Source organism: Gossypium raimondii, chromosome 5 (genome assembly GCF_025698545.1).
Source record: "Gossypium raimondii isolate GPD5lz chromosome 5, ASM2569854v1, whole genome shotgun sequence".
Classification (NCBI taxonomy): Eukaryota; Viridiplantae; Streptophyta; class Magnoliopsida; order Malvales; family Malvaceae; genus Gossypium; species Gossypium raimondii.
Window position 1 is genome coordinate 51,278,138 of NC_068569.1, and position 16,865 is coordinate 51,295,002.

The following is a 16,865-nucleotide window of genomic DNA, read 5'->3' on the forward strand; positions in this document are numbered from 1 at the left end:
CTTACAATGCTATGTAATGTATAAGATGACATGGCAATTTCACAAGTTATTGACAAGTGTTTAGCATTGCCATGTCATCTTAGTCACTAACTACTGGGTGGCTAATCATTAGTTTTGATGTCTAAATATATAATTTTAATATTTGAGTCATCAAATTCAAATATAAAAATAGACAATTTTATATAAATATGATATAATAGTAATGACTGATAGCATAAAAATAATTTATTGATTGCATACCCTATTTTATAAACTAAAATATAATTATACTAGAGTTCTATAATTATAAATAGTTAATTTATAATTTTATATTATTTAAATAAAATTTAAGTTAACCGACTCGAGATATGGTGAGGTCTATAGTTAATTTCTATTCCATATTATTTACTTTAAAATTGGAAGCATATATATATATATTTATATAAACTTTGAAATTTACGAAGTGTTGAACGTGATAAAAGACCATAATAATATTAAAATAAGTTTATAAATTAAATGTTTTAATAATAAATATGAATATATAGAAGGTTATTTTGGGAAGTGTATATATATATATATATATATTAGAGAAGAATAAGAGAATAGAAGGAATGGTAAGAGAGGGAAAATGTTTAAAAAGTGGAGGCAGTTTGATTTCTTATTTACCTTTGCCTCTTAACCTCTTCCTTCCATCATTCCTTTTCTCCTCTCTTTTGCACTATCCTCCCCCCTCCTTTCCCACCAACCCTTTTATCTTTCCCTTCAACATCATCACAAATATACTTCAAATTTTATTAATATGGAGAAATTAGATTTATCAAAATAAAAAAATAAACTAAACTATAAATGGTTCATACCTTTCATGCTTCCAAAGGGGTTGAAGAACATTTTTAAAGTTTGGATGGTCATCCCACTCCAACCATTCCCACCATTCTGTGCTTGAGAAGATGGTAAGAGAAGGTGGAGCATATGCAAATGGCTGCCCATTGCCAACAAGGGGAACAAATGGAGGAATTCTCTTCAGTTTATCACACTCATCAACATAGATAGTCTCGAGAGAATCACAAACCATCACTCCAATTTTGCTGCATATGCTCTTCAAATTTGGTAATTCCGAGAACGACAACACTCTCAAATTGGGAAGATGGAATTTGATTAATGCATCACTCCTTTTTTCTTCAACTTCTGATGTTGCTGCTCCCAATATTTCTACTAGCTGACTACAAGCATCCACGTGTATTTTTTCCAGGTTTTGGAGGTTTGGAAGCAACCAATGTGGAAGCAACGTCTTCATACTTGAGCAGCTGTATATCATAATTTCCTTGAGATGGGAAAAGGTGGCAGACGGAGCCAATGTTGATGTTGTTGCTGAACCAATTCCTTCATCTTTCATAATAAGGGCACTCAACTTTGGTAGACCACAAAGTTCCAAATTCTTAAGGCTCTGAAATGGATGAGCGGAAGAAGAGGCATAAGAGGACAGGGAAACAACACACTCTATCCCTTTACAATCATAAATCCTCAAGTTAATCGCATTTTTGAAGGAAGAATTATCATCGACTAAGTTTCTGAAATAGTCGCAGCCTACAATAGTCAATTGTTGAATTTCAATTGGGTACATAATTAACTCACCTTCCCAATTCTGGACTCCTTTAATAATTACTGTTTTACCTCTTCTCAGAGGGAAAATATCTAAGCCCACTTGTAAATAGTACTCGATGAGATTTTTCTTACTTTGTTGCATTGAGTAGATGAACTTATTCAATTCACAGATGTCTTCGAACCGTCCGGTAAAGCACTCCAACTTCTTCAATGGTTCCATCTCCTCTGCTTTTAGACTTATTTTTTCATTGTTCTCATCAAAACCCAAGTGCTGAAGGTGAACGAGTTTTGGTAAAAGTCCAGCGGGTATCTCTTTCAGAGTGAACACTCGAAGATCAAGATATCTTAGCTTTATCAGCATATCCATTCCTTCGGGGAATTCCTCAATTTTAGTCCCAGAAAGATCCAACTTCTTCAATTCTTGAAGCATCGAAAGACATGGCAGATCTCTTAATTCATAACAGCCACGAAGCAACAATGTCGTGAGGTTCTTTAGTTCAGAGATGGAATTTGGTAAACTCTCGATCTTCTTAGAGGACAAATTGAGAACACTAAGACAAGGCATGTTTGTGAATAAAGAAATTGAGATCTTCTTTATAGGGTTGTTCTGCAATAACAAGGTTGTGAGCAGTTGGCATTTTGTAGGCAGCACATCTATGGAAATTTCTGATATGGAGTTATACATAAGTGACACTTTCTCAATATCCGGACTCCATTGCTCCTGTTCTGGTAACTCTTCTAATTGCAAACCTGCTTGTATGATATATCGAGGATTCATTCTTATGATCGACAATGCCATCTCTCTCACTGCATCATGCATCTTTATGCAAGGTTGACCATTTACATTGGTGATATTTTCCAACAAGCAGTTCTCTTTTAACTTCTTCAAAATAACATGACCCTTTTCTTTCATTTCTTGTCTTGTACCCATATCATCTATGAATCCCTCGTCAATCCAGCACTCAATTAGTTTATCCTTTTCAATTTCAAAATCTTCGGGATATAATGCGCAATGTAAGAAACAAGATTTCACTTTCTCGTCCTTTAAGTGATCGAAGCTAAATTTCAAACGCTCTATAACTTTAGCTTCCACCCCTTCCACTTTTTCTATTCTCTCTTTCAATTCCCTGAGTGCGTTTTTCCAAATAAGAGGGCCCTCTTCTCCTTTCAAGGTACCAGCTACGACGACAATTGTAAGAGGTAGACCCGCACATTCCTTGACAACAAGCTTTAGAGTAGGCATTATAGTTTGATTTTGCACTATGTTAGGCCCAACTTTACTCAAGAATAGTGTCAATGCCTGTTCTGCTGAAAGGGGCTTCACTTTTATCACCGTGCAACCCATATACTTACAGACATGCTCCGAACGGGTTGTCAACACCAACTTGCAGCCATTGCTGTCACTCGGCTCAGGGATCCCAACTTCTTCTAGAGAGACTTCATCCCACACATCATCTAGGATTAGAACATGCTTTCCTACTTTCTTCAGCATTTCTGACAAGATTGCAGCTCGTCTGAGCTTGTCTCCTTCTATGGCCAAATCTTCCTTCAACTTCAAAGCACTTGCAATATCATCTTGTACCTTCATTACATTGAACTCCTTGGATATGGTAACCCAGATTACTCTTTCGAATCTTTTTTCTTTCAAAAGATCATTGTGGATGTGCTTGATGATCGTAGTTTTACCCACACCGCCCATCCCCCAAACCCCAATCTTTTTTACCTCCTCTTGCATCAAACATGCCCAAATCTCTTTTCTGGCAGCTTCCTCCCCAACTAGTTCTGATGTTGGCAGTGGCAACCCACCACTTGGACCATCCATGGCAAGAGCTTCAGAGGCATTAGGAGCTTTATCAAGAAATTCCTTCATTTCTCGAGTCTTTTCATCAACCAGCTTTCCGTTCCAAGCACGACAGAGATATCTCCCGTTTCTGACTTTATTTTCCACATCCTGTGCTTCCGCAATCATCTCTTTCGCATCTTTCAACCAATTTTCAACTCCCTGCTTTGGTGTCTTGCCCCCAGGAGAAAGAAGCTCTGCTTTCAATTGCCGCTCTATGTCTTCCATTTTACAATTCAATTCATCTCTGATCCTCCCGAAGTTTCTCACATAATCATTCAGCTTTCGGTGATATTTCAAGTATTTACAAAGAGGAGGTCCAAGACAATTTGCAATGCCAACACCGGGCTCTACGTATTCCATTGCTCTGCCCCTGCAACGCAATCATATATGTTAGTGGATAGGATTTTTGAATAATTTTTAATATGTTAGTGTAAGCATGAAAAGGAAGCATAAATGCAATGGCCTTTATTAGAAGGAGCTATGGATAGGTGGCAGACAGAAACATGATGAAAATCTGGTCACTAGAGTTAACCTCTCAATGTATATAAAATGCTAGATTCAAGTGTGCAACAGTTCATTACGGAATATTAAGAGCTAAAATATTCAACAGTTTGAGATTCTATCTATGATCCTGTCTTAAAATCTAAAACTATTGATAATCAGTAGAGGAAACCATTGCCTTATTACCTGACTTAGTGGCTGAAATGTGTTGAGAGATTAGAACTGAAAATGAAGCAGTGAAGTTGACTTCCTTGACTATCTTACAAAGCTAGCAGATAATAAAAAACAATCATTGCATAGTCATGAATGAAGCAAATAAAAGAAAATTACCTTTGACGGGATGCGTGAAATTTTGTGATAGACCTTGGAGATCAAAACGAATTAAAAACAGTGAAGAAGAAAGAATGATGTGGGCAGAATGGCAGAACTATTAAGCAAAGAAAATCATGTAATGAAACAAGCAAATGAAAGAAAAGTAGGTAGAGTGGATGGTTGAAATTTTGTGATAGAAGAAAGAATGTTGTGGGTACAAAGGCAAAAGTATGAAAGAATGTTGTGGATACAAAGGCAAAAGTATTAAGTAAGGAATCCCATCTTTTTTTACTTTTCCTTTACTTCTACCACTATAGTTGGCATTTTGGGTATTTGATTCTCAGCAGTTGTATCTATCAGCTGATTTACAATTTGATTCTTCTTTAAATCTGTAATAATTCACTACTTGATAATAAAACCTCTAATCTGCCATGTCCTCTCCATTCATTCTGGACATTACTAACAAGTTTTGCAGTCATCTTGGTGCTTAATTGTAACAACAACATCAGCAGCAGCAGCAGCAGCAGCAGCAGCAGCATAATAATGGGAAAGTAAATGCCTAATTATATGTTACAACTTGAAATTAAATATACTAGTCGGCATCCTATAAAAAAATATAGTTGTTTCTTACATATGATGTTTGTAAGACGTGAATAATGCGAATAAATCTATTCAAGTACATATAAATTCCTTCATAAGTTACACTTTTAAATCCAAATAATTGTGGTTTATTGATTGGGTGTTCACCGTTTTTAGAAATAGTCGAAATTCAAATTATCATTGTACCCAAATCATTTATTTGGTTTATTGATTGGGTGTTCACCATTCTTCAAAAGAAATATAGAAAAAAATATTAAGCAAAATCATTTATTTTCTGTTTTTACCTCTTATGTTCCTTAACATAACTTTTACATTATCTGAAAAGATAAAATTCTAAATATAATTTATTTTTACAATTTGTGTTTTGAAAAATAATTTAAATGTAATGAAATTTTGAATTGAGTTTGAAAAAGAAAATTTTGTGGTATATTTTGTATTCTTCTAACTAAAAAATGGCATCAAGTTCAGTTTCATAAGCTTCTGTCATATCAGTTCTAGATGTGCTTCAAAGACATGAAACTCAACTTGATAATATTACTAATTTGGTTTTAAATTGTTTTTAAACTGTTTAAGTTCAAAAACAAACAAATTGAGCTAAATTGGAACAAAAAACAAGTTGGGGGGCTGAATTGAAAGTTGCAAAATTGTTTTTGGGCTGATAAAAAATATTAAACTTTTTACTTTGACAAATTCTATATTTAGAAAAAATTGATTTAGTGGTTGCTTGTTAAGCGTGATTTTAGGAGTAACATCATATGAAATTGGTTCTTTGAGATCAGTATATAAAGGTTTTTAATTGTGACATGAATACACACTTTGAATTTAAAAAGACAATTTAGCACATTCTTGCGTCTACTGCATTTGAAGCAATCTGCCATTGTTTTTCTCTTCTTATATTTTGGTGCAATTTCCCTTTTAGTTCTCTCCTTTATTTACCTATTATCTTTCATTAAAATTCACTCTCATAATCCAATCAAATATGATTAATTTCATGTTCAACTAATCTCCGTTTAGCTTTAGACCGGTTATCATTTCGATCAAGAAACATGAGAAATGAACCTATGCTAAAACCTTACAATACGGTATTTATTATCTCTCTAGAATATGAGATAGTTACAATTATCCCTTAAAGTTAATTCAATTTCAACTCAAAAAATGTAGATTTGAGTTGTTTGGTGTACAGTTGAGAAAATGAGTTGGTTACATTAGTCCCCAATTTTTATACTCTCTGTCAATTTGATCTTGATAATCTATAAGTTGGTAAAAATTAAAATTATTTTTAAAATTTTATGAAATTATAAAATTAAAAATTAAATAAAATAGATAAAAATTCAAAAATAAATAAAGTGAGAGAAAATTAGGGTAATTATTTTAAACCCTCCAAAATTTCTCTATATTATCTGTATCAAAATATTCAATACCCATTATTTAAAAAAACATAGAAAAGAAAAACATTAATCAAAATTATTTGATCTCTCTTTTTTTACTTCTTCATTTCTTGACATAACTTTTACATTGTAAGAAAAGATAAAATTTGAACATAATTTATTTTTACAATTTGGGTTTAGAAAATAATTTATAGGTAATGAAATTTTGAATTGAGTTTGAAAAAAAATTTGTGGTATATTTTTATTCTTCTAAATAAAAAAATGGCATTAGGGTCAATTTATAAGCCTCTATAATATCAAATCTAGATGCCGTTTAAGACCATGAAACTCAACTTGATAATAGTGATGATTCGGTTTCAAGAAATATTGAGGAATCATGTAATGATCTAACTCTTTTTTTTTTTGGGTTTTGTTCTCTTTTTAATTTGTTATCGAATTCTGTTCTCCATCTTCTAATATTCCTAGATTGTTTTATGAGAAATTACTATAGAAGTTCTTTATAGAAATTGGTATTCTCAATGAATTGTTTTTGTCAGTGCAAAACATTGACAATCATTAGGTTTCATTGTATCCTCAAGGTAAATTTGTGAGTAACTCTTCTGCACAACAATAAATAATTGGGGGCGAATAAAACTTTAAAATAGTAGCATCATACACATATTGAAACCTTTTTTAATTTATCAGAAATTCATTTTTATCACCAGTAACAGTTATGGGAACAATAATCAAAGAAAACAAACAATATTATGAGTCAATTTTTATGGTGTTCGGGGCAACTTTTGTTTTTAAGTTCCACAAAGGTAAAGTAAATTCCATCTTTTCTTATTATTAATTTTTTTGCTTTGCTGTCTTCCATTATTGTTGGCACTATTGTTCTCTACTATGATTCTAAAATATAATATTTATAAATCATATGTATCTAAATTAGAGCAAATAGCAGTCTTATGATTTACTTTAATGTAACATGTCATGTTGCCTAGATTCCAATTCTTTTAGTCTCCTCCATGTTCCACCTTCAAGAAAAAACAAGAGAGAATGAACCTAGATTTGGATACCTAATCCTTCCTCTATGAAATCAGAGTTACCTTCAGATTTTAATTCCAATACCGACATTGTAACACCCTGATTATTTAACTTTGTTTTTGTGAATTTTATCACAAATATGTATCTGCTTCAGTAGCTAAGTGTTTTGATTGTATGTTTGATGTTTGATGTTTTGAGTTTCAAGTCCCATTTTTGGAATTTGCTATTTGTGATCCTAGCCTATTCCTTGGCGGTTTGGCTTATATTCTATTGCTAGTTAAATCATATTAGAATTAGCTTGCTGGTTTGAGTGGTAAGGTGTTAGCTTGCCCTAAGGTCTCATGTTTAAATCTCTGTATGAGTGTGAATAATTATTTTTGTTGCAGTTGTTTGGTAGGGGTTCGGCAGAGTTAAAATTTTGAGGTAGTTGGATGTGGATTGAAGTGTCGGATTTGGTGGGATTAGGTTGATTAGTGGGTTAGTGGGGAGTTGGGGGAAATTAGTGATATTTTATTAAAATTTTGTTTTTAATTTTTTAATTTTAATTTTAATTTTCTTTTCCCAAAAAATTTCCCTCTCTTTCTATTTTATTTTTAATTTTATTTAATTTTATTTTATTCAAAATATCCAGTAAAACTATTTTAAGAAATTGAAGTTACCATATTAAAATTCAATATACAAAACCAAGTCATGTAAATTTTTAAAGCATTTCATGTTGTTTAAGGCTTCTAATTTTATTGTGTAAAAATAAAAACTTATTTGCAAAAGTTTCAAAATATGCCCAAAACTCTTTGATCACTGTGCCGCGACCTCATGATTCCCACGTGGCAACATCGACCCAATATTGGTATCGCAAATTTTCAAGTACTTGTGTTGGACACTTTGACACCCTCATACACATACCAAATCGAGATTTCATGCTATTCTCCCTATTTTAACGTGTCATATAACTTACATTAACATGTTTTGACATCTCAAGTAAATTACTATTCTATCATTCAATCCTAAAGTCACAATTCAATTACTCAAAATGTAAATTTTGTATTTTAAGCATTTCTAAGTGCATAATTGATACATAACATACTATATGGTCATTTTGGACTTACCTCAATACTCAACAAGCCAATCCACCTGCAATTTACATGTTAGCCAATAAACAAGTACACAACATCTTACTAATTCAACCAATAACATGCATTCTCAAATCTTCCATTGAAAGCATTCATTCGAACCAATTTTAAAAGTTCTAAAAACCATTTAAACAATCCATATTGTCCATTAATAAACCATTAACAGTTCAAAGTCTAAAACCCTCTAGATTAGTCCCACAGTGCCTTCCTTATTGATTTAAAAACACACTAAAGTTAAATTGTCTTGCTTTGGATCACTTGACATCTCACTTCTCCTCCTCGTTTCAGCTATATCTCTGCATTGTTAAACATAAAAGAGTGTGAGCTTTTTCAAGCTCAGTGAGTGTTTAGAGATTGCCACAAGTAATCACAATATCCAAAGTTAGAAGAAAGCATACAATCACAATTAATCATGGTGAGCAATAAAGCATAATTCATAGCATTCACAATATTAATATGTTGCCACAATGTGATTACGAAGCATATGTACAAAATATATAATAAAATATTTTATCAACATATAAAATCAACAAGACTCATATCATATTCAGTCATAAACACATAACATTTTTATTGTCATCTCAATATACAACACATAACATATCACATTTAAGCATCATTTGCAAATCATCATTAGTTTAGGTAGAAACACTTACTCTTGAAAATTGGAGGGTGTGGATGTGTTTGGATAGCTAGAAAATCATTAAGGATGAGTTAATTTTGAGAGAAAATATTAGAGTTGAATTTGGGGAAATTTTGAATGTGAAATTCAATGGAGGGTAGGGACGTCGGGTTCTTAAAGAAACGGGGAAGATGAGTAGTTTTTTTTTAAATAAGGAAAAATTGCATTTTAAAAACTTCCAGTTTTTCTTTATTTTTCAATTTAGACCTTAGCTTAATTAAAACACATTTTTCTCAATTATTTTCAAACCCGATATTTAAAAAAATCCATTTTAACCAAATTAATTCCGAACACTCAATTTTAATTTCTTAAAATAAAATTATTAATGATATTAATTTTAATATTTTATTTAATTAATTCTGATTATTTTAATGATCTAACTTAATTACGATTTTGATTCACTAACCCCGATTTACTATCCCGATTTTTGGGATGTGACATGACAACATTATGTAAATATGATATAATAATAATCACTGATAGCATACAAATAAATTATTGATTACATACCCTATTGTATAAACTAAAATATAATTATACTGCAAGTTCTATAATATGATATCTAATGGGTTAATTTTAAAATTACATATTTTAAAAATAAAAAATAAAAAATGTTAATTTATAATTATTTCTAACTTATATGCTTTTCAATGTTAAAACTTTTATTAGAATTATTAGTAAAAAATGCATAAACGATTGATAGCATATTAATAAGTTTAATCATTTTAAAGACAAATACTTATAAATTAATTATATAAAAGTAAGTGATAACATTTTGTACTTTGTTAATATAAAAGGGTAAACACTTCATAGTAATAAATAATTTATAATACATGAATAAATTATGGATAAAATAATAAGAAATAATATAGTATAAAATTAAATAATTAATAATATAATATACTAATAAAATTTATAAATATAATTTTTTAATTAAGTAGATAATTTTATAAATATCAGTGCAAAACGTCGAAATCATTAGGTTTCATTGTATCCTCGAGGTCAATTTGCGAGTAACTCTTTTGCACAGCAATAAATAGGTGGGGGCAAATAGAACTTTAAAATAGTGACATCGATACACACATTGGAACCTTTTTTAATTTCTCATAAATTTATTTTTATCTCCGCACAGTAATAGTTATGGAAACAATAATCAAAGAAAACAAAAAATATTATGAGTCAATTTTTATGGTCTTCGGGGCAACTTTCGTTTTTATGTTCCACAAAGGTAATGTAAATTCGATATTAATGTTTTCAAAATTGTATTTTTTTTTATCACTCAACTATTAAGTGACACTTTTTAATTGGTATAATAACAATTTTAGTCCTCAAATTTTTACTTTCAGTCAATTTAATCTTGATAATATATAAAATGGTAAAATTTGAAATTATTTTTAAAATTTTAGAAAATTATAAAATAAAAATTAAATAAAAGTAGATAAAAATTTTAAAATAAATAAAGTGAGAGAAAATGAGGGATAATTGTTTTAAACCCTCCAAAATTTCTCTACATTGTATGTATTGAAAATTAAAGAATATAATGTCTTTTACAATACTTTCCTAAACCAAGATCATAGTTTTGCCTCACCTTAAATCATTTTGATTAATATATGTTTATATTTTATTTAAATATTAATAAAATAAAATATATTTTAATTTTTAATACCATTTAAGTTTTAATACTTTTTCAAGCCTAGGCCGGTTTTCGGCCTAACTTGGTTGATCCCAAAATTCTACATTACTGTGCAAGAATATTTTAAAAAATAATTTTATATTAATATTTATATATTTTATAATTAAATTAAGTTTTAAAAATATTTTATATTATTTAAATTGAATTGAGTTGGACCGACTCAAGACATGGAGGATTTATAGCCATCTTCTATTGTGTATATATATTTTATATAAAATTTAAAATTTATTAAAATTTACAAAATAATAGACTAGTGTTGAATGAGGTAAAAGACCATAATAATATTTGATTCGATATCATATCAAAATAAGTTTATAACTTAAATGTTTTAATTATAAATATGAATATGTTAGAGAAGAATAAGAGAATAGAAGGAATGGTAAGAGAGGGACAATGTTTAAAAAGTGTAGGCACTTTGATTTCTTTATTTATTTGTGCTCTTAACCTCTTCCTTCCATCATTCCTATTCTCCTCTCTTATCCTCAAAAGGGGTTGAAGCGAAGAACATTTTTTAAGTTTGGATGGTCATCCCACTCCAACCATTCCCACCATTCTGTGCTTGACCTGATGGTAAGAGAAGGTGGAGCATTGCAAATGGCTGCCCATTGCCAACAAGGGGAACAAATGGAGGAATTCTCTTCAGTTCATCACAATCTCCAGAAACTTGGATAAGTTGGAGAGAATCACAAACCATCACTCCACTTTTGCTGCATATGCTCTTCAAATTTGGTAATCTCCACAATTCCACCTCTCCCAATTTGGGAAGATGGAATTTGATTAATGCATCACTCCCTTTTTCTTCAACTTCTGATGTTGCTGCTCCCAATATTTCTACTAGCTGACTACAAGCACCCACATGTATTTCTTTCAGGTTTTGGAGGTTTGGAAGCAACCAATGTGGAAGCAACGTCTTCATACTTGAGCATCTCTGTAAATAAAATTTCTTAAGATGGGAAAAGGTGGTAGACGGAGCAAATGTTGATGTTGTTGCTGAACCAATTCCTGCATCATTCATAATAAGGGCACTCAACTTTGGCAGATGTTGAAGATCCAATATCTCGACGCTCTGAAATGGATGAGCGGAAGAAGAGGCCAAAGAGGACAAGGAAACAACACACTCTATCCCTTTACATTCATAAATCCTCAACTCAATCGCATTTTTCAGGGAAGAATTATCATCGACTATGTTTCTCAAATAGTCGCACTTTACAATATTCAAGTGTTGATTTTCAATTGGGTGCGTAATTAACTCACCTTCCCAATTCTGGACTCCTCCAATTGTTACTGTTTTATCTCTTGCAGCAGGCATAAAAGATGAGCCCACCTGTAAATAGTACTTGATGAGATTTTTCTTACATTGTTGCATCGAGGCGATGAACTTATTGAATTCATTGATGTCTTCAAAACGTCCGGTAAAGCACTCCAACTTCTTCAATGGTTCCATCTCCTCTGCTTTTAGACTTGTTTTTTCATTGTACACATCAAAACTCAAGTGCTGAAGGTGAACGAGTTTTAGTAAAAGTCCAGCGGGTATCTCTTTCAGAGTGAACACTTGAAGATCAAGATATCTTAGCTTTATCAGCAAATCCATGCCTTCAGGGACTTCCTCAATTTCTGTCCAACAAAGATCTAACTTCTTCAATTCTTGAAGCATCGAAAGACATGGCAGATCTCTTAATTGATAACAGCCACGAAGCAATAATGTTGTGAGGTTCTTTAGTTCAGAGATGGAATTTGGTAAACTCTCGATCTTTGTAAAAGGCAAATTGAGAACACTAAGACAAGGCTTGTTCATGAATAAAGAATATGGGATTTTCTTTACAGGGTTCCCCCGCAATAACAAGGTTGTGAGCAGTTGACATTTTGTAGGCAGCACATCTATGGAAACTTCTGATATGGAGTTATACATAAGTGACACTTTCTCAATATCTGGACTCCATTGCTCCTTTTCTGGTAACTCTTCTAATTGCGAACCTGCTTGTATCATATATCGAGGATTCATTCTTGTGATCGACAGTGCCATGTCTCTCACTGCATCATGCATCTTTATGCGATGTAAACCAAATTCAGTGGTAATATTTTCCAACAAGCAATTATATTCCAACTTCTTCAAAATAACATGGCCCTTGCCTTTCATTTCGTGTCTTGTAGCCATATCATCTATGAATCCCTCTTCAATCCAGCACTCAATTAACTCATCCTTCCAAATTTCAAAATCTTCAGGAAATAATGCACAATGTAAGAAACAATATTTCACTTTCTCGTCCTTTAAGTGATCGAAGCTAAATTTCAAACGCTCTATCACTTTAGCTTCCACTCCCTCCACTTTTTCTATTGTCTCTTTCAATTCCCTGAGTGCGTTTTTCCAAATAAGGGGTTCCTCTTCTCCTTTCAATGTACTAGCTACAACGACAATTGTAAGAGGCAGACCCGCACATTCTTCGACAATTGTAAGAAACATGATGAAAATCATTGCCTTATTACCTGACTTAGTGGCTGAAATGTGTTGAGAGATTAGAACTGAAAATGAAGCAGTGAAGTTGACTTCCTTGACTATCTTACAAAGATAGCAGATAATAAAAAACAATCATTGCATAGTCATGGATGAAGCAAATGAAAGAAAATTACCTTTGACGGGATGCTTGAAATTTGGTGATAGACCTTGGAGATGAAAACAAATTAAAAACAGTGAAGAAGAAAGAATGTTGTGGGCAGAAAGGCAGAACTATTAAGCAAAGAAAAGCATGTAATGAAAGAAGTAAATGAAAGAAAAGTAGGTAGAGTGGATGGTTGAAATCAGTAGAGGAAATCATTGCCTTATTACCTGACTTAGTGGCTGAAATGTGTTGAGAGATTAGAACTGAAAATGAAGCAGTGAAGTTGACTTCCTTGGCTATCTTACAAAGCTAGCAGATAATAAAAAACAATCATTGCATAGTCATGGATGAAGCAAATGAAAGAAAATTACCTTTGACGGGATGCTTGAAATTTGGTGATAGACCTTGGAGATGAAAACAAATTAAAAACAGTGAAGAAGAAAGACTGTTGTGGGCTGAAAGGCAGAACCATTAAGCAAAGAAAAGCATATGTAATGAAATAAGCAAGTGAAAGAAAAGTAGGTTGAAATTTTGTGAAAGAAGAAAGAATGTTGTGGGTACAAAGGCAGAAGTATTAAGTAAGGAATCCCATCTTTTTTTACTTTTCCTTTGCTTCTGCCCTGATTTACAATTTGATTCTTCTTTAAATCTGTAATAAATCACTAATCTGCCATGTCCTTTCCATTCATTCTGGACATTACTAACAAGTTTTGAAGTCATCTTGGTGCTCAATTGTAACAACAACATCAGCAGCAGCAGCAGCATAATACTGGGAAAGTATGGTCTAAGAATGCCTAATTATATGTTACAACTTCAAATAAATATTTAGTTACGTACATATAAATTCCTTCATAAGTTACACTTTTAAATCCAAATTGTGGTTTATTGATTGGGTGTTCACTATTAGAAATAGCCGAAATTCAAATTATCATTGTACCCAAATTTGAAATTGTTTTAAAATTTTAGAATATTATAAAATTTAAAAGTAAATAACAGTAGATAAACATTTCAAAAATAGAGAAATGAGGGATAAACATTTCAATATTTTATTTTTCTACAATTTTATATACATTTTCTATTTTATAAATAATTTTGAGTTTTTTTATAATCTTTATACAAAATTAAGATCAAATTGATAGAAAATATAAAATTGAGAGCTATAATTATTATTATACCAATTGAAACAAATTCCAATTAACAGTTGGGTGACAAAAAAATTCAAAAACATTAGTAATGAAATTGTAATTTTTTTAGTTAAGTGATAAAATAAAAACTTACCCATAATTGGATCACTAATGGTCTAATTTACCTAAATTCTTTTAAAATTTTTAGTTTAAAACTTTTTTTATAAATACTATGTATTAAGCCTTTTATGTTGGTGCCGCCATCAATCAAATCACAACTCAATAAGAAAGTTATCAAAAACTATTTTATTTGAAAAGTAAAATATATGATTATGAGAATGTTTTCGTCTTTTATACTTTTATAAATTAATAAAAAATTATCCATAATGAGATTTGAACTAATGACATTCACTTGAAACTTTAATAATTATATCTATGTTCTAAATTTTTTTATTTGTGTATATAAAAATGTTGTTGATTTAGTGTCACAAATGAACACGGCACCAACTCGAATTGAAAACAAAACAATGATAATCAATTGTATTCATTTAGTATTTTTAATCGATGTGTTTTTTTGTTTAGATTTCGTTTTACTCACAATTTATTCTAATTTTATTTTAATATAGTGCATATTTTATATGTTATTATTAATTAGTTCCAAATTTGATAGCAAGTTACTTTAATATATTTAATATACCCAATTTTGGTAAACTTTTTAATAGAATTCTACTAAACTTGTGATTTATTGCCCAAATTTTATCATGGACACAATTGGAGTGCTGAAGTTCAAAAACAAACAAATTGAGCTAAATTGGAACAAAAAACAAGTTGGGGGGCTGAATTGAAAGTTGCAAAATTAATTTTGGGCTGATAAAAAATATTAGATTTTTTACTTTGACAAATTCTATATTTAGAAAATTTTGATTTAGTGGTTGCTTGTTAAGCATAATTCTAAGAGCAAAATGATGTGAAATTGATTCTTTGAGATCCGTATATAAAAGGTTTTTAATTGTGGCACGAATACACACTTTGAATTTAAAAAGACAGTTTAGCACATTCTTGCGTCTATTGCATTTGAAGCAATCTGCCATTGTTTTTCTCTTTTTATGTTTTGGTGCAATTTCCCTTTTAGTTCTCTCCTTTCTTCACCTATTATCTTTCATTAAAATTCACTCTCATAATCCAATCAAGTATGATTAATTCATGTTCAACTAATCTTCGTTTAGCTTTAGACCGGTTATCATTTCGACCAAGAAACATGAGAAATGAACCCACGCTAAAACCTTACAATACGGTATTCATTATCTCTCCATAATATGAGATAGTTACAATTATCCCTTAAAGTTAATTCAATTTCAACTCAAAAAGTGTGGATTTGAGTTGTTTGGTGTACAGTTGAGAAAATGAGTTGTTATTCTCTTTGTCAATTTGATGTTGATAATATATAAATTGGTAAAAAATTAAAATTATTTTAAAATTTTATAAAATTATAAAATTAAAATTAAATAAAAATAGATTAAAAATTCAAAAATAAATAAAGTGAGAGAAAATTAGGGTAATTGTTTTAAACCTCCAATATTTCTCTATATTATCTGTATCAAAATATTCAATACCCATTATTTAAAAAAAACATAGAAAAGAAAAACATTAATCAAAATTATTTGATCTCTTTTTTACTTCTTACATTTCTTGACATAACTTTTACGTTGTAAGCACGATAAATTTCTGAATATAATTTATTTTTACAATTTGGGTTTTGAAAAAAATTTGTGGTATATTTTGTATTCTTCTAAATAAAAAATGGCATTAGGGTCAATGTTATAAGCCTCTATAATATCAAATCTAGATGTCGTTTAAGACCATGAAACTCAACTTGATAATAGTAATGATTCGGTTTCAAGAAATATTGAGGAATCATGTAATGATCTAATTCTTTTTTTTTTTGGGTTTTGTTCTCTTTTAATTTGTTATAGAATTCTATTCTCCATCTTCTAATATTCCTAGATTGTTTTATGAGAAATTATTGTAGAAGTTCTTTATAGAAATTGGTATTCTTGCTATGCTCCATTCAATGCTCAGTGAATTGTTTTTGTCAATGCAAAACATTGACAATCATTAGGTTTCATTATATCCTTAAGGTCAATTTGTGAGTAACTCTTATGCACAGTAATAAATAATTGGGGGCGAATAGAACTTTAAAATAGTAGCATCATACACATATTGAAACCTTTTTTAATTTCTCAGAAATTCATTTTTATCACCGATATGATTATGGGAACAATAATCAAAGAAAACAAACAATATTATGAGTCAATTTTTATGGTGTTCGGGGCAACTTTCGTTTTTAAGTTCCACAAAGGTAAAGTAAATTCCATCTTTTCTTATTATTAG

The 16,865-nt window shown here is 30.7% G+C and overlaps 2 protein-coding genes across 2 annotated transcripts; both read right to left on the reverse strand.

Moving 5' to 3' along the window:
* Positions 1-814: 814 nt before the first annotated feature.
* On the reverse strand, positions 815-4,213 carry LOC105789561 (probable disease resistance protein At1g61300). Its single transcript, XM_052630458.1, has 2 exons — positions 4,112-4,213; positions 815-3,794 (listed from the first exon to the last, which is right to left on the reverse strand). The coding sequence occupies exon 2, from the start codon at positions 3,782-3,784 to the stop codon at positions 815-817; it is 2,970 nt and encodes a 989-aa protein (XP_052486418.1). The 5' UTR covers positions 3,785-3,794; positions 4,112-4,213.
* Positions 4,214-11,264: 7,051 nt separating this feature from the next.
* LOC128041117 (disease resistance protein At4g27190-like) lies at positions 11,265-13,226 on the reverse strand. Its single transcript, XM_052630459.1, has one exon. The coding sequence runs from the start codon at positions 13,224-13,226 to the stop codon at positions 11,265-11,267; it is 1,962 nt and encodes a 653-aa protein (XP_052486419.1).
* Between the last annotated feature and the right edge of the window lie 3,639 nt (positions 13,227-16,865).

What these genes read in the sequence shown, in the direction of transcription:
- LOC105789561 (XM_052630458.1), bottom strand. Translation starts at nt 3,784, where the DNA reads ATGGAATACGTAGAGCCCGGTGTTGGCATTGCAAATTGTCTTGGACCT.
- LOC128041117 (XM_052630459.1), bottom strand. Translation starts at nt 13,226, where the DNA reads ATGATTTTCATCATGTTTCTTACAATTGTCGAAGAATGTGCGGGTCTG.